This window comes from Etheostoma cragini, chromosome 15, assembly GCF_013103735.1.
Source record: "Etheostoma cragini isolate CJK2018 chromosome 15, CSU_Ecrag_1.0, whole genome shotgun sequence".
Taxonomy (NCBI): domain Eukaryota; kingdom Metazoa; phylum Chordata; class Actinopteri; order Perciformes; family Percidae; genus Etheostoma; species Etheostoma cragini.
The window spans coordinates 12,581,408-12,600,617 of record NC_048421.1 but is presented as its reverse complement, the minus strand read 5'-3'; the positions used below and the strand labels follow the sequence as shown (position 1 = coordinate 12,600,617).

The window sequence follows — 19,210 nt, the reverse complement described above, 5'->3', positions numbered from 1 at the left end:
TTAAGTAAAGCCACCTTTCTTTTCATTAACATACATTTTAATGCAACCAGTCAAGCATCATTATTTTGACCAATTCTCTGAAGAAGTTTCATTTCTTATTAAAGCACTTTGTTGACCTGGGACTTTATTGAAGGCTGTATAGATTATTTTTTTTTGCCTTAAGCTGCTTTGTAGGTATTCTTTAGTCTTTTTTAGATTTTATATATATATATATATATAAGCGTTTGTGTGTTCACAGTACACACAAACGCATATAAAAGCTAATGTCTGAAGCGTTTGTGTGTACTGTGAAACATGATTTGGATATTTCCTCTTGTTAAATCATGGCATGGTTCTAGATATTATTAAGATTTCATAGAAAAAATGCTAAATAGTTTCTACTTTCATAGTGCGATTTATAAAATTTCAATCAAATAAGTGCAAACTGAATGCATTTTTGGCATAACCAGCAGCTGTAATATCAGTTAAGGCACACGCTACATGTTCAGGCTGTTATTCAATCAGTTAGATTTGTTTTGTAGAGTTGTATATAGCCTAGCATACTAGAGAAGCATGTCTTGTATTTGCTAGAAGCTTGAGATGTTGATTTTTGTAGGAATCTAGCCTCTTGACCTTGTCTAGAACATATCGGCCTCTAACTTTAAAGTGCCTTGCTTTAGTTAAAAAGGATAAGTGTAGAATTGTCAGAGCAAAAAACAAGTAGTTGAAGCTTGCGCACAGGTTTCGGCATAACATGTTTTGTTTAATTTTGCAGCAGCATTGACCTGTATGACTATATGTGTATATATAAATATATATGTCAGTGTGTTTGGCCCAATCCCAATATGTATTTCTGCAAAATATAATTGAAAACAAACATTGTCAGTGCCTGTGTCCTGACCTTAGAGATGAACCTTCCCTCCACCCACCCACCCACCCACTTATTCCTTGGTCGTGGTGCTCTTTTGGTGCAGCTTCAGTGTTTGAAATTAGGTTTTTCAATTCAACATTTGGGAGTATGCAAACATAGATTACACGAATTTATATAGCAACACATGGAAAAAAAAAAAACTTTTTAAACAGTTTACTCTTTAATTTGTTGTATTGTATTACTTCTGCAGTGAATGAAGAATTCCGTAGTTAACTTGTAAGTTGGAGAGGACTTGCTTAGGAAGTGCTTAGGTTCCGCTAATTGAAATGACCTTCTACTGTGTTTATAAAAGAAAAAATGATTTGTGCGTTAAATTCAAAAGAAAATCATGTATCTCCTGGTACACTTTGTGCTACTTCTAAATATGGAGAAAATGCATTGTTTACATTCACATAAATGACAGTTAAGAAACTCAGAGGGAACTTATAAAAAGATTTTGGTATTTAAGCGTTTTCATGATTTCATCATATTACAGCATAACAGGCTAAACACTGCTGGTATTGCATGTTATGCAATATATTAACCAGCTAAAAGAAAAAGAAAAAAAAAAAAAGTTTGCACTGGGACACACTGCCGGGAATATTTGTATTGACTTATTTTTAGTGTAGTAAAGGCTTAATAACTTCTGCAGGCTTCGCTACTACTGGAAAAGGTATAAATTTAGTTTATTGTAATACATTTAGATGTTTGAATGTCGTCGTGCATCCAATGCTCAGATTTCAAAAAAACTATGAAACAATCTCCTGAAAAGTCTTCTGCATTTAACGTCACTAAATCTTATTTTAATTGAATTATTGATTTGTAAATCCATTTGAGTCAAAGTGTCAGTTCTTTTGTAGAGGATGAATGATGTCACAGACATGTTCTGCTGTAGATTGTCCCATTTTTGAATTGATGGAAGGTAAATGTATATTTGTCGGATTTGTTTCCCCTCATACACTGGATAGCAGTGCTCGGTGAAGCTATCTTCACAAGGTTCTTTGGTCTATTTTGGTTTGCCTGGGAGGCTAACTAAGTTAATGATGTCTAGTGTGGAAATCCAAAAATCAACCAAAGTTGTGTTCCAGTAGCTGTCCAAATATTTATTCTAAAGGGAAATGTACCCTTCAACATTTGTAAGGTGTTATCATTAGGAGACATATCAGCCTGGAGTTGAGTACAGGGCTGGGTCTGGCAGGTCAGAGCACCAAGGCCGTCCAGATAGAACTGAGACAGCATTGTGACTGGCCGGATTTCTGTTTTTGGATGGATTTTGCTTTGATATTTCATTTAGTTGGACATACATCCTTGTAGTGAGTAAACAGGACTATGCCGATGGCTTTTGCATACATCATTAATAGACTTGACCCCATTTTTTGCAGTTTTACCAAAGACCTGAAGTATTGTTATTTCTTTCTTTTTGTACTACATTTCATCATTTGTTTAATTTCAGTAAGAAATCTAAAAAAAAAATTTTTTTTTAAGTAATCACCTAGTACCTTAAATAGATAATGTTCATTAACGGTAATTAATGGCATCTTTTTCTATCTAAAGTTAGCTATAGTGAGTTGTTACAGAATTGATCAAAAATGCATGGTTCAGATCCTTAAAAAATGTGTATTTGTATATTTGATTTTGTGCTAAGTATACATTGACATTTATGGCAGGTTTGTGCAATACTGGCTAGCACATGCCGACCTTAAGTGAGGATTCAGTTTAAGTGTTGTCTCCAGTAAAGGAATGTCAAAGGTGAATGACATTTGTGCATCTAAAGTGGCCATATAAACTTTTGTCTGTTGATTTTACTTAACTACATAATCTCTATCACTTTGGAAATAGGTGGTTATGCATTATATGCTGTTATGATAGACCTACCATGACTGTAAGGTGCTTTCTTTCTAATGACTCTTTGCTTTCTATTTCATGAAGCCGTGGTCCAAATTAGTTTTTGGTTTTGGAAAATGACAGGACAGATGATGATTGTGACAAACATCGATGGCAGATACAGACATAATTAAAACTGAGTTGCTGTTGTTGTGGTCATGGTAATTTGTTGTCAGTGTCTCTAGTGGTCTACTCGCCCAAATTCAAGTTTTCTAAAAAGTAACGAAGCATTTACTTGATAAGCACAGGTTACATTTCTTTAGATATGTTAAAATAATCTCTAATGGACCAATTTCAAGTACATCTGTGCCTTTAATAACTACATGTTGATTGGTATCATTATCATTAAGAGAATATGTCTCAAAGGCAGTGTTTTCTCAGTCAGATGACAAAATCTAACATTCTTGTTTGGAATCGAAATTCCAGTGCCTTACGCATTTTTGTGGACCACAATGTGATTGGTAAAGGATCCTCTGGATTCAGGCTACTCAAACTAAAAGTAAAAAAGGCTGACCTAATGACATATGTTTGACCACTTCCCCGGGAGGAATCAAAGGTTATAAGTGATCAATGTCCATATCAGTCTGTATTTGCCATACCATTAAAAAAAAAAAAAAAAAAAAACACAGCAATACTTACCTATTGAATACACAATTTTGATCTCAATTAATCATTTGGCACCAAAAACTCTTCTCAAAAATGGTTTGTTAGGAAAAGCACCAAATAGAAAGAAATCTTGTAAATGAACTGTAATAGATGTATCATTATGCTCTGCATTGAAATAGTTTCTATTTTGCATTATGGTTAGTTGTTGTGTTGTCTTTTTGTTTTAAATATTTTGAAAATGGAGCCTAAAGATTTATGCAATCTTGTACATGTATAGGAGTATTATGTATGGAGCTGTTAAATTTAAGTAAATACTAGTACAGACGCTGTTGTCAAAAGTAAATAATCTGAATGTGGAACCATTTGTTCCATATACTTTGGAACATTTCAGTAGAAATGTTATTTGAACATTGAAGCCCTGAAATATTGAATGTAATGTTCTAAATTAGATATTCAATGAATAGGTCACTGGATATTATGGAGCGCAATTAATTCATATTGATGTAGCATCTAGCTGTGAACTGCTATTCAATAAAATGTATTAGAACTTAAACAAATGCAAGTTTTCAAGTTTCTATTTGTCAGCATAATGAGGAAATATAAGGAAAGAAATATATTTTTTTCAAAGTAAAACAGTGATTTAATAGAGAATGTGTTAAATCTGAGGAAACTGAATTTCATGCATTCATTTTTTTATGTTAGTGGGTTTAGACATTATTTATAGATTAAACTATATGTCCCTCATTTTGTGACAAGCTCTATGGATATGTAGGAAATTCTTAACTGATAATCGTAGAAACTATTTTGTTGGTATATTGATATTTTTTGTGTTGTGAACACAAACATAGGTGCATAAGTCTTAGAATACTAGATTTTTGTTTTCTACATTGAGGATTGTGTACAGCATATTTAATGTAGTGTATTACTAGTTTGTTAACACTTGTTAAAATGTTACACTACAGTTATGCAATGGTTTACAGAGTTCACAAAATTATTTTTATCATCTTGATAATTAAAATAATTTTTCATCTGAAATGTGTGAATACTTTTGGTCTGAAACACAACTTACAGAATCAAATTCATAAAATAACTGCTTGTGCCTTTAAAGTGGACACCAGAGGAGGGGGAAGGTGATACAAGGTGACACTACATTGACTTGGAAAAATAAGTTTATCATACAAAACAACTTTCAAAACAACTTTCTTTCCTGAACAATTGATATTACAAATTACATTTTTTTCTCCCAGAACAGTTATATGACAATGCTAACAGATGTAGGTTTACCGTTGGTACGCTTGTACTAGTGCACCCATTTAAACTTTATGGCACGGTGACAGTTTGACAGCTCCCAGGAGACAAGGCATCAAATAGGTAGCGTATCAGCTGCTTGGCCTGGAGGGGAGAACACAACACATTCAAAGGGGACCTGTTGATCTATAAAACAATATTTTAAGACAATACAACACATCGGTACACCTGGGTGGTTTATATAAAGCAGCTAATGTTATGTTAATCTATTAAGAAGAAATAAAGGCCTTAAAGAAAAACATGAATTATATTCATCATTTACCTCTTCCTGATTCTCTGGATAGATAATAGTTTCCCCCACTTTTTCGAGATCTGACCTCTTCTTGTAAATGCTATTGTAACAATAAAATAAAAAGGAAAAATGAAACAGGTGTTTATATATATAAATAGTCTACATGTCTGCACAATAGGTTTGAGTTGTCTCTTTCCATACCTTTGAAGGATCAAGTTAAAGCATGTCACAATCGTTTTCCCTTGTAGAGCCATGATGAGACAGGGTGCTGTCGTGTGAAGGTGAGCCATCTTTTAAGGAAACATGAGACCAGGGGAAATCAACTGTTCATTGCTCTGTTTTTAAGACAGCAATAACTCTAAAAACAACTTATTTCAAAGACAGTCTTCTAACCCTTTCATGTCCTCTCAATGACATTTTTAGTGTATCAGCAATATGTTTCCTCTGCTCGTGATCCAGAATGCTCATCCTCCCCGCCACAAGATGGCAGTCTGACCTCAGCAGCTGCTCAAGCATGTCCAGCTGGGATGGCACTTGGCTGAGAGGTGAAGCATTTAAGGGAATCAGCAGACAAGTTGTCTGCCAGTTGGCACTGTGCATCTCTGGTACCAATAAACAACCAAAACAGGACATTTATTTTATTTACAAAGGTCATCTGGAACCAAGTCATATTTCAACATCCATTCCAGAGGAGTCCCTGCCAAAGTCACAATAAATGATTAAATAATTTGAAGGGACGAATTTTTCTTTAGTAAATGATTGAACCATGCAATGTTCAACGCTTTGACTTTAAAGTAAGTTCATTAATGACAACAGTCAGGAAAATGTGCATACATGAGTACACCACTAATGCAGTCTGAATACAGAGCATAGCCTAGTTCTGCAGATTACAGCATTGCTTTGAGCAATCAATATCGTTATTGATACATGTAATTGTCTGTTTATCAAAATAAAACCAAAAAAAGTAGTCCAAACCTCGATTTGTTCCTGATACCATTGAAGGCGACCGACCGTCCTGGTCCACAGGGGCCAGTGTGCAGCTTTGTTTGCGCTCCACAGAGGCTAAAAGGTCTGAATGCATGCTGAGTATCTGAAACAAGAAACCAAGCACAAACACAGGATGTCTGTCTTTAATCAGACAAAACTGCAACCCAAGACCTGAGTCCTGTGTGTGACATGCATACCTGCTCCTGTCTCATTGTGCTGGTCTCAGTACAGCAGAGCCCCTCTGGAAAAAGCCTCTTCACATCCTGAATTGCCTTCTGATATGATCCTGATGCTATAACATTGGTTGGAGACATTTTAAACAAACAAAAAGACAAGGCAAGAAAATTTGTATAGCACATTTCATTCACAAAGGCAATTCAAAGTGCTTTAGATAGTACTAGTACTGTGGCGTACATAGCTATTCAGTTCTTAAATGTGTACCAGTATACTGGAAAGTGCATGGAACCATGGATGCCACTGGATAAATGAGCCATACCATAATAGGTCCACAGGGATGAGTCATCTTGGCTCAGCACATCCAGCAGCCTCCTCACAGCATTCTGCCCCTGGAGGCAGAGAGCTAGTGAGGAGCCAGAGCACAAATACTCCATGTGGGCCTCCAAGTCTGAAGGGTCCTGCACACAACAGTTAACACTGTATCAATGACCAAGGCTTAGGTTTTTGCATGAAAGGAAAGCTTATTTTTCAGACAGATAATTATTATTGGTTACACTTTGTGCAGGTAGTAGTGAGGTAGCACTGCTTTTGTCCAGGCTCACTACATGCAGGCCCACCAATGTGAGGCCACTCAGCTGGAGTTTTTGGCCGATTTTAGCCAGAGAGTGATTCCAGATTCCTGGCTTGAACAGGCACACAGTGAGCAGCATCTGTGGACCTGGACAGAAAGTTGAATGTTCAATGCATTGACACATTTAAAACACAACTCTCTAACCAAAAGACTTCTATTTTGATGATCATATCAACATTGTAACGGAATGCACAGAAAGTCTAACTTCGACCCCAGTTAAACATTGACATGACATACAGTTTGCCACTAATATACACAACAACAACTAAATATATTGGTGCCTCAGAGTCAAAGTGAGAATGTCTTATCTGTTTTGTGATGTGAAGACATACCAATCTTCTATAGCCTACTATATGGGCTGTCTTTAGCTCATGAGCCAAAAAACTGTTTAATTCCTCAGATTTATAGAATAAAAGAAATGCTGCTCTGGAAAATTACAATATAAAACTGCATTTATGTGATGCTATTTAATACAAACCTTTTATATCGCAGTTTTGGGGAGAAAACTTCAGAACTGGGAGTACGCTGTGGTCTGTAGAGGATAGAAGTGGGTTGATGAGCTTTTTCCCGGCCTGTACAAGACTATCCTCTTATTTCTCCTTAAATGTTGTGATAGGCTTAAATACTTCAAAATGTAGCATCCCTTAATATAATTGATTTTAGACTTGGTATCTAATGCAAGTTGTATACAGCAATCGGCACACTTACCAGGAATCATCTCATGCTCAAAGAAAAAGAGCGAGGCTTGTCTGAAAGCCACTTCAGGTGTGGGTGACATCAGGACACTGAGGTTACCGGGGTAATCGCGTGGTAGAAGCTTCCTCAGTGAAGAAAAAACATCCACTCGTCTCAGAGCACACACTAGGGCAGGAGAGGACGTCAGATTCTCCAGGCTGTCTTTACAGAGCGGCTCTCCCACTTCATATGGACTCAGTTCCTGAGCCTGAAGTCGAGTCAATGCAGGCAGCCACTTCAGGCCAAGCAGCTTGAATCCTGCATGTCGGACATCACCTTGAATATCTTTTTTTTTTTTTTAATTTTATGTTACAACCATTGAAAAAAAAAAGAGAGGTAAGTTAAGAGAAATTTGATGAAAATCTTAATTTGCATTCTCACTAATCTGTTCATTGATTTAATTAACTGCTATGTGTGTTTGTTTACTGCCACTTCCAGTTCTAAAACCAAGGACAGGCTGTGCTTTCACAAATGCAGTTGAACTTCACCCACCGTGTGGCCCTTCTGTCAGCACTCTGTGTAGGAGGTTCAGGCCTTGGCTCATGTGCTTCCCACACAAGGTCAAAATTGCCACCTGTTCCATGTCAGAGTTGAATGCACACTTCTTATGTGACAGGATCACCCTGGAAGGATCTGGCACTGCCCACATGCACTTAACTAAAAAGAAAATATACAGAAGAAACATAAAAGGAAACAGCAGAGGAGAACCTACTACTTTACTGACACTGAACACACAGTGCTTACCAAAGATACGGAACAGGTTCTTGCTGTAAGGCACAGTGTGGAAGCAGAAGCTTGGCTCTACAGTGTTAACACCATCATGTCTGGAGTGGATGTGACCCAGAAGCTTTTGTGCCTTAAATTCTCTCATTAGGGCTGAAACAATGTAACAATGTCATTTTATTGTCAAAGAAACTCTGTAATGCAGACTTTTCACATTATTGCACCAGAATGTTTATTTTTGATATAATTTATAGAAATAAATTCTGATGTACATATAATTAGAGATGGAATTCAGACCTGCTGGCAGACTAACACTGTGGTGCTCTGCATTCTCTCTCCTCAGTAACAACAACAGACAGTGAGAGGGTAGCTCCAGCGGACCCTGATCCTGGGTCACAGAATGTGGACTACAGAACACAAGGGTCTACAGAAAACATACACAGGTGTTAAGACTGATCAAAAAATACATTGGAAGGAGAAATCTGTGTTTCATTAGACCCAAACAGCTTGGGAATTGGCCCACAGTTAAAGGTTCATTTTATGCACAGATGTCAATTACAGCCAAATGTTCTATTATGATAGAAATGTCTTGTTTAAATATAATTCATAGATTTCAAGACCAGCTCCAAGGTCTTATAACCTAAATTCATTCTCCTTTCCACCTCTAAAAATGTATTCAGTAAATAATAAAATTCTCTACAAAGCAAATAGTATATAATATAAAATATTTGATCAATGATTGACTTTTGTCGTTAGGTTCAATAAACTAATGTCTTTCTATTCTACACACAACTTGTATCTCGCAGTTCTACCTGCTGGTTGGAGAGTCCAATGACTGCAGCTTTATTGCTCTGAAGCTGAAGCCTCCGCAGCCCCCGCAGACTGAAGCCTCTGTGTTCACAAACAGCCAACACGTGGCTGTAGCAACATGGAGGCACAGCAGGCGACACCACGAGGAGTAAGTCAGCTATGCGGGGTGAGAGAAGGATTAGTGGCCCCATTCAAATAATAATCTTTGGTCCTTGCTCCAAACAAAATTTCCCTTAGGATTGCAAAGATGAAAGTTGAAAAGGAAATGTAGGGAGAAGCTGGTGTTGCCCCTTGTGACAGTTTTGGCTCATTGTTCAGTTACGTTACCTTTTGTTGTAGCACACAAAAAGGAAGGTAACCTGCTCAAATTGAGCAGGCGGTCTCCGACTTTGTCGTCTGAAGGTGTATCTCTGCAAACAAAAGAGAGGCTGACTGATTGTAACATTATTAGAACAAAAAACAGTGCCACAGTAATAAAGGGACTATTCTTTAGTATGCACTAAGTAAACCTTGTTGACTTTAAGGGATTGCAGTTATAGAATATCTTAAGTCTCTAAGAGCTGACTGCAAAAGTCACTTAGCAGGTTTAATCAAAACTTTAAAAACTAAAGTTGAGTTGCACAGTATTTATTTGGGTATATTAGTGACATTTTGCTTATTGAAAGGTTTCAGTTTTTCTTAGGACATGAAGATTTAAATTGACAATTCTTCTGAAAAAACAAACAAGAGTTCAGAGCAATTTCAGTCAATCCACAGCTAATATGATATACTGTGGAAAAATAGTAAAACAATAACATATATATGATGTAAACGAGTTGTCACACCGGTTGTCATTCTGTGAATTTTCTCCTGGAAGTCTTCCTGAAAACCACAAGCACAGCTCCCAGTGGACTTGACTTGCCAGTCGAGGGGAGTGGAAGAGGGGGGGTTCTTGACCTCTGCAGTGGAGGGGGTTAAGAGAAGTTGGATCTGTCTTTCCGGGCAGCAGAGGATCTAAGGAACTAATTAAATCTTTCAACACTGCGTGGGCTTGAAGGCCCCGAACAGCAAGGGCAAGAACAGGCTGGCAGGTCTCATCAGTTCTCTGCATAACTGGTACAGCACCTATAAATCAGGGGGGAGAGTTTTACAGAAAGTTTGTATTCAGTGAGGACACAAAGGCCTTGGGCACAGTTGGATCCAGGATGCACACCAGATCAATGAGCCAGAAGGACAGTTATTAAGTATTGTATGACCAAGTGGCTTTAGTTATGTCCTACCAGCACTGTCACTCAGGAATCCCTGTGGTGGATAAAGGAGCCGCAGACCACACACATCGAGTCCTGAGTCGAGAATAAGCTGGAGGGTGTAGTGTGTTTTGAGGGGATGTAGGAGGAGAGCCTGGCATCCCAGAGTAACTGACACCTGCAAAAAAAATGAGATGAGGAATCAGTTATTCCACTTGTAGTGCTTTGCCTCTGAACAGACACAATTCTCAAGGACAACATGCTCACCTCCGTGTGCAGCTCTCGTGTGGTCTCTCTCCCCTTACAAACACGCTCCTGAGTTTCCACAGTCTGCCAGTAAAACCCTGGACTGAGACAAAATGTCCTATCTATAATCTAAAATACAAAGCCAAGGGAACAAATTACAGTCAACAGAATGTAAAATCAATGCTTAAAAACACATATGAAATCACACTCTCTGAAGCAAATCACCTTTTTGTTGGAGGTGGTGGAGATGAAAACATTTAAACAGGAGTAGGGCAGATGGATGGGCGAGGCATACGCGTGTTGGTCCAGCAAGCTTCTGAGCTGAGGTAGCCAGTGGGCAATACGAGTCAGTGAGGTCTCAGAGAGGAACCTGCAGACATGGTTATAGAAAGGTGCATGGATGTCCACGTCCCTTTTCTACAAAACCAACAAAAAGAAAAACAGCATTAGCACAGACATTGTAAAGCCTACAGAGTGTTTTTTTGTTGTTGTTTTTTGTTGTTGCTATTCACCCTTGGTGTATAAGACTGACGAGCCACAGCTAAAACATGCAAAGCAAGTCCACCCTCTGTCCACAGCTGCTGAAGTCCTGCAACCCAGAATGGGACCTGTGCACAGACCTCGTCTTCATTATGGCCTGAGTCTGGGCCAACCTAATTCACATGGATGAACAAGGATATGACCCTTACATGGTCAAACATGAACTCAGCTTTGTGAATGACAAATGTTGACACACATTAGGAGAAAGAAGCCGCTGCTCACTAACCAAAGACAGAAACCAAGCCACTAATGTGTTGTAGGTGTCTGATTTGGTTGCAGCTGGATCCAGATGTTTTTTTCTCCCATGAGCTCTTGCTTCAACCATGCCAGGACTGGAGAGGTTGACGGTCAGTAGCATACACCCCTTACTTTCAATATTTGCTGGCAGCGTACTGATTGACTTTAGATGAGATGCTTCCTAAAAAAACAAGTCATTGTAAGTCTCTTTTTTTTATTTTAAGTACAGTAAAATTTAAGTTTTGTGTCACTTACAAAATCATAAAGAACACCAGTCCTTTCAGCTGCTGGCTGCTTCTGGTTGACAGATTTGTGTGGACGATGTATTTGTAGTTGTTTAAAAATCTGCTGGTGTTGTTCATGTTGGTGGTTGTTCATTGTCTGCTTAACTTGTTGTTGGTCACTAACAAAAGCATCGCCATGGTTAAAATACTTATTTATTCTCTGTGATGTGCTGAATGAATAAAGAAAAAAATACATACCTCAGATGCTTTGATTCTTTGATTGTACTTTGCTGAGTTGTTGATGGACTTTCCATTTTAAGGTTTCTGTGTTCAAACTGTACAAGTGAAGATTGTTTATCTTCCCACAGATGGTGTGACTCATGGCTACAAGTAGACTCTACAAGCTGGTTTAACTTCTCTTTCACTTCTTCTGCTTTATTTCCTGACACTGAATAGGGAGGATCTGTATATTTATTGGGATATTTATTCCCCTTTCTTTTCATCTCCCTGATTTTCTGAAGCAACATACTCTTGCCAGTCACTTCCCTGGAAGCAAGCAGAAAAAACATTAAGAAGAGAAACAAAATGTGCATGACTGAAGCATGACAAATGTGTCTAATGCAGGATATATACCTGTCCCCCATTTGTGAGTCAGCAGGCACTTTGAGGTTGGAATTCTTCTCAGGTGGTGTTTCCTGGTGAGTGTTGAGTTTGGCTAGTGACTTTGACTCTGATGTTTGATTTGGGGATGTTTTCAGTGGTTTTATTGAAGGATCAGGACAACGCAGGTCAATATAAACAGTGGGACATTCCTGGTGGCTCAACTGCAGCTCTGCTTCCATCCTCTCGAATGATTTGTTGCACACATTATTCTGCCTGCATCAAACAGGTGATTATTATCATTATTATCATACCTTTGGATCACAAAACCATGGCAGTGCTTTCTTACCTGATGTGGTTTGGAGTTTCCACAGTCTCTGGCAGATACTGAGACGACTGGCTCTGACAGAAAGTAACAAGTCTCTCCATTATATTTCCCTGGGATCTTTCCTTGTCACCATCTATGAACAAAAATTGGGTTGAACTTAAACCACAAGATAATAAATTCATAATATATCTGGGCAATATATCAATATTATATTGATATTGTAGTATAAGACTAGATATCGTCTTAGATTTTGGATCTGGCCATATCTAATTCATAATGAAAATGGAATACATAACCCACCCCCCAATAATCACCAATAAACCCGTATGTGTTATTTTGTTAAAACTTACTCACCTGCACGTGTTTTTGAAGGTTCAACTGACACGCATTGCAAAGGCAGCCCATCATCTTTCAGATTTTGGAGGACATCATCCAAATCCCACAGGTCAAGACTCTGAATGTAAGTGTGTAACAAAACTAGTATTTTTTATAAGAAGGTATAACAAGTAGAAAATATCTAACTGCATTAACCACTATAACCATAAGATTATTCCTAACCCTTTTTACTTTCCCAAACTCACCGCAAATGAGAGAACAGTAAGACCCATATCAGATTCTGTTGGTTTTACGGAGACATCCATCTTGGCTCTGTTCAACTCCACAATAACTCTCTCACAAGAAGCTGTGTCTTCAGCTTCTTTGGAGTGTTTTGTACCCCAACGAGTTGCAGTAGTGCCTTCCACAATTTCATCATCATCCAACTTCATAGTCTCTTCTGACCAGCATGTCTGAGCTACAGGTTTCAACAGCTCCTGATTTAACATATGTAAACAAAACAAATATTAATGATTACCAGTCCTGTTTGTTTGATGGTTCTGATAATACTACGATAAAACTCATGAAACTATACAGTAGCTAGCTAATTAACTAACCTCTAGTTCATCATCATCCATTGAAAACATGTCAAAGTCTTCAGGGACCTTCTGGGAAAGACCAGGTCTTTGAAATATGGTGACAATCTCTTCATTCTCAGACTGTAACGTTAAGAGGAACCGTTAATTTAGGTGTAAATGCAGTTATAGATAATGTCTTTTTCAGTTAGCTAGCGTTAGTTAGCTAGCAGACGTTAGCACATTTTTAGGAAGAAAAAAAAAACATACTGATGACGAGTCGAAGTCAATGGTCGGTATATGTTGTTTCACCTTCTCTAGAATCGAACTACAACACGACGAATGATTCAGGTCCATTACTAGCGGTAAAATAAAGGTGTTTTATGTAGCTAAGGTGACCATTTATGTGCCACAGTTCATTATTGTGACTCTGGTTACCATTGGCAACGAAAAGCTTCTCCGTGCACGTGTGCTTCGTCAACAATGTTGCCTTCAGGTGCTGTCAGAAATATTGCAACAAACTAACTTACTAACTTAAGCCGCATAAGAAAATTACAGGAAAATGTTTAACACCTGAACAGACGAACATCACAGGTTTCTGCTGTAACGGTAACTCTTTGTGAGAAATGTTGGATGTAGCTAGGTAACGAATCTGCACCATATGGTACATATATGCACAAATATAGTAGCTAGACATATGCACATTGAAAGGGTTATTACAAGGCGATTTGATCTATCTAGTGCTAAAAGGAATGACGCTAGCCAGCTGGCTAGCTAGCTAAAGTGCGGTGTTGGTTCGACAGTGATGAACCAATTGTTTCTATCCAGGTTCATATTTTCACAGCTTTATTTTTTTATCAATCTGTTAAACTTTGCCTTTCTGCTAATTCATGGGAGACGTACCGTATATGTGCTGCGTATTCATTATAGGTCAGTGGGGAAGTGGCGTAGGGATGTTAACAGTAGCCTACTAACGAGATGGCTAAACTTGTGTGGAAAAGTTAGTTAGCCATTGATGTGCATGGAGAGAAAAAAAATTAAGAAAGTGATGGCACACACGTTTTAAAACATTTATTGCGCTTTTAAGGCAATTTTCCAACGTTTTTTAAAGTGACAAACGGATCTTTATTACTAATGTGACACCAAGTATGCACACATATTGAAGACCTTTTAGTTTCTGAACTGTTAACGCTATATCACGTAAAGTTATAGTAGATTAAATAGGCTATATGGCCTATTTAGTTTTAAGTTTGCCAAACGTTTGTTCAACCATCCTACCCAATGATTTACTAAATTGGGTTTTGTACTCTAGCTTAATAGGGTTAAACTTGACATTTGGTAAAACGCCATTTCGGTTTTGTTGCACTCAGTTTTTTTTGCCTGCTATCTTCATTTACATTGCCCCAAAGTACACAAATTACCGAAGCATGTTCAACATAAAGAGAGGTCCAAGATATATTAAAATATATAAAATATTTTAAAAATGCATCACATTTAAAGGTATCTAGTTTGTTTAATAACTTCTGCAAACACGTTTACATGTCAAGCAACATCACCGGACCTTATCCCAAAGTGGTAGAACTCAGTTCTGTTCAATTCATTTTACTCTCCATTGCTAATATGAATCAAATTATTTCAAAGCATTTGACGTGAATTGAGGGAAATTACATACAATTCTCCCTTTTCTTGAGAGGTAACAATTTACCTAATGTAGTTGCATTTTCCCAAAATTACACTTTAACTTATAACTCTGAAAAGTTAAAGCAAAATACCTTATCAGTTTGTCTCTTCATTTAAAGAAATTCATAGCATTCCTTAAATATTTTGATTCATTTTATCTAAAGGCAATGACAACCATTTATCTGCAAATAGTAAATGTTCTGCACGAGCATGAATCATGTATTAGTATTACAATTAAAATCGTGAAATCAGAAACTCAGTTAATGCACTTTTTTAAAATACTACAGATAACACCAACCACTTTTTCTAAACAGATTTATGCAGATTTGTCTAGCACCATCGGAAGGGCTCACTGTCAATATCCCGCAGGTCCTGACCAGCTAGACGTGGTGGGCTGGTGCATGTAATGTTGTTGTATATGGTGATGGTTGTGTCAGGCTCTTCACCTTCTGCATGGGTCTCCACTTGCCGAGGTATCACCAACGGATTCCTCAAGCTGTAATTTCTGAGTGGGAGGGCACTGCAATCACATTTCCACTGGTTCCCAGACAGCAAAAGTTTTTCCATACTTTCTGGAAAATCAGGGACCATGCTTGTCAAAGTATTAGCTCTCAGGTCCAGATAGCGCAGCTTTGGGAGTAGCTGCTTTGTGCCATTCTGCAAAAAGTGTCGACATTCATTGTTGGACAACAGCAAGTACTCCAAATTCTTAAGGCCGGAGAATGTATGGGTGGTGAAAACGTCCAACTTGTTGAAACTCAAGTCCAGTCCCAATAGGCCCACCAGGTCCACAAAGCTATGGCGTTCAACCAAAGAGATGTTGTTGTGCTGCAAGAAAAGCCTCCGTAAACCAGAAAGTCCAGTGAAAGCTTGAGTTGTGACCCTTGCTAGGCAACCTCTGTCCAGATGAAGGCTGTGAAGCTTTGACAGACCTTTGAACATTTGGTCTGGCAGACTTTGGAAGCAGCTTCCAGACAGGTTAATGACAGCCACATGAGAGAGCCCAGTGAAACTACCAACTTGTGCCTCCTGCATTTGGTTGTGCTCCAGCTCTAGGACCTCAAGGTGACCAAGCCCTTCAAAGATCCTTTCCCCCAACGCTCGGATCCTGTTGTAGCTCAGTCGCAGCTCTTCTAAATACTGCAGATCACGGAAAGTCCTTGGCCTAATTCCAGTGATTGAGTTGTTGGAAAGACGCAGTACATGAAGACTGTGCAGACCCAAAAATGTGTCGTCATGGAGAGAAGTCAGTCTGTTGTTTGTGAGATCCATCCATCTTAGTGACTTCATGCCAAAGAAGGCCCTGGGTACCACTGTCACGATCTGATTCTGGGCCAGGTAAAGCTTTTGCAGTTTAGTGAGTTTAACAAACACATTAGCTTTGATGACCTTGAGGTGATTTCCAGTCAGATCTAACTCTTTAAGCTCTGCAAGATTTTGGAAAAGCTGTGGCTGCAAGTATGGGAGTCTATTCCCTGCTAGAACAAGCTCCCGTAGACCTTGCAGGTCATGGAAAACATTCTCAGGTAAAACTGCTAATGAGTTCCACCCTAAGTTGAGAAGCCACATGTGTGAGAGTCCGGCAAACAGTCTTTCTTCAATACGAGTAAGTTGGTTGTTATGCAGACTAACTGAAGCAAGGTTAGGTGTATTGTGGAAGATTGTAGCTGGTAACACCCGGATGTGATTTCGCTCAAGGTGAATGTGTGCTAGCGACCTAAGTCCTTTGAAAGCCTGAGGGTCAAGTGTCACCACTTTGCCACTCTGCAGATTCAAAAAATCAAGGTTAGAAAGATCCTTAAAAGATGCTGCTGGGATGGAGGTGAAGAGGTTGCCATCCAGCCAGAGGGAATGAGTGGATGGGGGCATGTCAGAGGGGACTTGCGTAAAGTTACGAGCACTGCAGTACATGTTTAGCTCCAAGCTGTAGTCATCGTGCAGACAGGTGCATCCCTTAGAACATGGAATAGGCTCTTCGACCACTTTCTCTCCAGCTGTGTCGGGGTCTGGCAACACCAGTGATGTTCCCAGAACCCACAACACCAACAGCACAATGTTTTGCATACTAACTGCTGTGGATAGAATATAAATATCAAATATAAATACTCAGTAAATTCCCAACAGAATTCAGACATGTTTAAATCATGAATGTTTTAATGCTGTAAGGCCTATATTCTATTGCTTACCTTAAATATGAGAGGTCTTGATTTGAGATGGACAGGCTGGGAAACACTGACAATGACTGAACCTTGAGCAATTGTTTGTATGCTGAATGGAAAGCCAGCCAAGCCCCCAGAGCCTTTTTTCTTTTTTTTTAGTCAGCTGCACTGAATATGTACAATTAACCCATTAATATCCAGGAGACTTGTGCTGAATGTTACACATACAATCGTGTACATTTTTCACGTACTGATGTTTTTTTTTTTTTTTACATGTTCCTATTTTGTTTTCAACCAACGTCAACTTTGATCATTTTAATGCAATTATGCAATGTTCTTAATCGTTTTTATTTATTGTCAACCTGATAAGGGATTTTGTCTAGGTGGCCTTTGGTGTTTACTAAAGTCAGGGTACTGTCACTGAGTGCATGTGCTGTACATTTTAACTGATAAACGCTACAGTATGGTAGAGATTAGATGAACCCAGTGCACTAGACCTTTTGACTGAGTTTAAGACTCTCTGTTTTCTTGTCTTTTCTTTAACTTTCAACAAGTGCATTTAACAAGTGCATTCGACATGGGGTAATCTGTAATTCACTTGTTACCTCAAACTTGGAAGTGTATACCTCCTATTAAATATTGTTGGAGATTTAACCATCCCCCTGCCATACCTACTTGTTAAATATAGATAAAACTAACAATTCACACCTCTCTACACAGTGACAGCTGTATGTAAGGGACTTCATGCAAGACAGTGCCATTTCTGTTTCATACACGTATTTGACAGTGCATGATGATGTCAGTTCCACAAGTCCATTTCCTAATCACATCTATGATTGCAATGACTAACTTTCTGTTTACCCTTTTTCTTGGTATCTTGGTTCTTTTAGAAAACCATGAACTGGTCATGCACTAAAGGACAACCATATCCAGATAACACTGGGTGCTTGCACATTAATTTTATTGACTGACTTGCTAACACTGGATTCATAACACTATACAGAAAAAGTGTCATGTTGAACATATCATTGTAAAGTCTGTCAGTCAAATTTGACATTCTGTGGTCAATAAGTAGGCAAAATCTAATCAGGAAGGCAGGCAGAATACGTGCAACCTTACCACATGTGCAGTATATTTGCCTAAGGTTGCACTTACTAGATTTACTGGAAATCTCTTTCTAAGTACTTTGTTTTTATATAAAAAAGTGATGGTTATGGATCCCATCAGTGTTTAAGTTTAAATCTTAAATTTTATATTTTTAGATGTGAAAGTCATGTTTAATGAAATTCATGTGCAATAATAAATGTGGCACAAATTGGATATGCAGAGATTCTCCCATATCCTTTATATTCCATTAGAATTAATTTTCTGAGATTAAACACATTTGTAACATACCAACAATAACCATACCCAAGTTCAAATATTTGTTTTAATGGCATGTGAGTGGCAAAACCAACCACAGCAACCAGTCAATCTCCATTTCACTGATCCTGAAGATAATTGTGATGTACAAAATTCGGAGGAAATGGAGGACACTGATGCATTCTAATTTGTATTTCTCTTGCCAGTAGAGAGCACTGCTGGTCTGTTGTCACGTTTAGGCCCAGAAGCTTTGTATGCTCTTTGTAGAGGGTTCTCTTTACCTTCTAAATGAATCACTTTGTTTAATGCTTAATTAGAGTATAACCAGAAGTCATAAGCAGATAATTTTAAACACATAGATCAGATATTCAATATTGTTGAGCTGCTGCTCTCTTATTTCTTATTGTCTTTGGGCAATGCATATACTGAAAGTTGCAATATGTCAACAATTGAAAGGGAGTTGGCTGCTTTTGTTTCATAGAATGAATATAAAATAATTTAACAAATAGGGAAATAATACACTGCCATTTTTACTGCTGCTTCTTCAATACAAACAATTGCCATACCGAATGGCTGCCACAGTGAGTTGTTTAATGCTTGTTGCTCCCCTGACAAACACCTCTAATTGGCTCATTCCCTGGCACCCAATCAGGCACAAAGGTGTCCAGGTTTGTCAGTTGCTTTTGCCTTCCTGTGTGGAGGAGAATAGTCTTTGTAGTGAGCAGCAGAGGTTGCT

The 19,210-nt window shown here is 38.3% G+C and overlaps 2 protein-coding genes across 5 annotated transcripts; both read right to left on the bottom strand.

The window, feature by feature from the left end:
• Positions 1-597: 597 nt before the first annotated feature.
• Positions 598-13,833, bottom strand: LOC117958657. Of its 4 annotated transcripts, none has more exons than XM_034895174.1 (29): positions 13,586-13,833; positions 13,316-13,417; positions 12,965-13,195; positions 12,738-12,837; positions 12,405-12,516; positions 12,089-12,331; positions 11,714-12,001; positions 11,487-11,634; positions 11,221-11,412; positions 10,967-11,107; positions 10,680-10,871; positions 10,476-10,583; positions 10,242-10,386; positions 9,807-10,086; positions 9,310-9,392; positions 8,985-9,139; positions 8,470-8,596; positions 8,194-8,325; positions 7,942-8,106; positions 7,423-7,734; positions 7,193-7,246; positions 6,638-6,801; positions 6,403-6,541; positions 6,104-6,198; positions 5,895-6,009; positions 5,313-5,521; positions 5,121-5,209; positions 4,950-5,019; positions 598-4,771 (listed from the first exon to the last, which is right to left on the bottom strand). In XM_034895174.1, the coding sequence occupies exons 1-29, from the start codon at positions 13,628-13,630 to the stop codon at positions 4,700-4,702; spliced, it is 4,308 nt and encodes a 1,435-aa protein (XP_034751065.1). In that variant the 5' UTR covers positions 13,631-13,833; the 3' UTR covers positions 598-4,699. The 4 variants fall into 4 exon arrangements, with proteins under 4 accessions (XP_034751065.1, XP_034751062.1, XP_034751064.1 ...); XM_034895171.1 differs by having other exon boundaries at positions 13,544-13,832; XM_034895173.1 differs by having other exon boundaries at positions 7,423-7,707; positions 13,544-13,832.
• A 1,389-nt stretch (positions 13,834-15,222) lies between these two features.
• On the bottom strand, positions 15,223-17,230 carry igfals (insulin-like growth factor binding protein, acid labile subunit). Its single transcript, XM_034895180.1, has 2 exons — positions 17,140-17,230; positions 15,223-17,025 (listed from the first exon to the last, which is right to left on the bottom strand). Exon 2 carries the CDS (start codon positions 17,015-17,017, stop codon positions 15,284-15,286), a length of 1,734 nt encoding a protein of 577 aa, XP_034751071.1. The 5' UTR covers positions 17,018-17,025; positions 17,140-17,230; the 3' UTR covers positions 15,223-15,283.
• Positions 17,231-19,210: the final 1,980 nt, after the last annotated feature.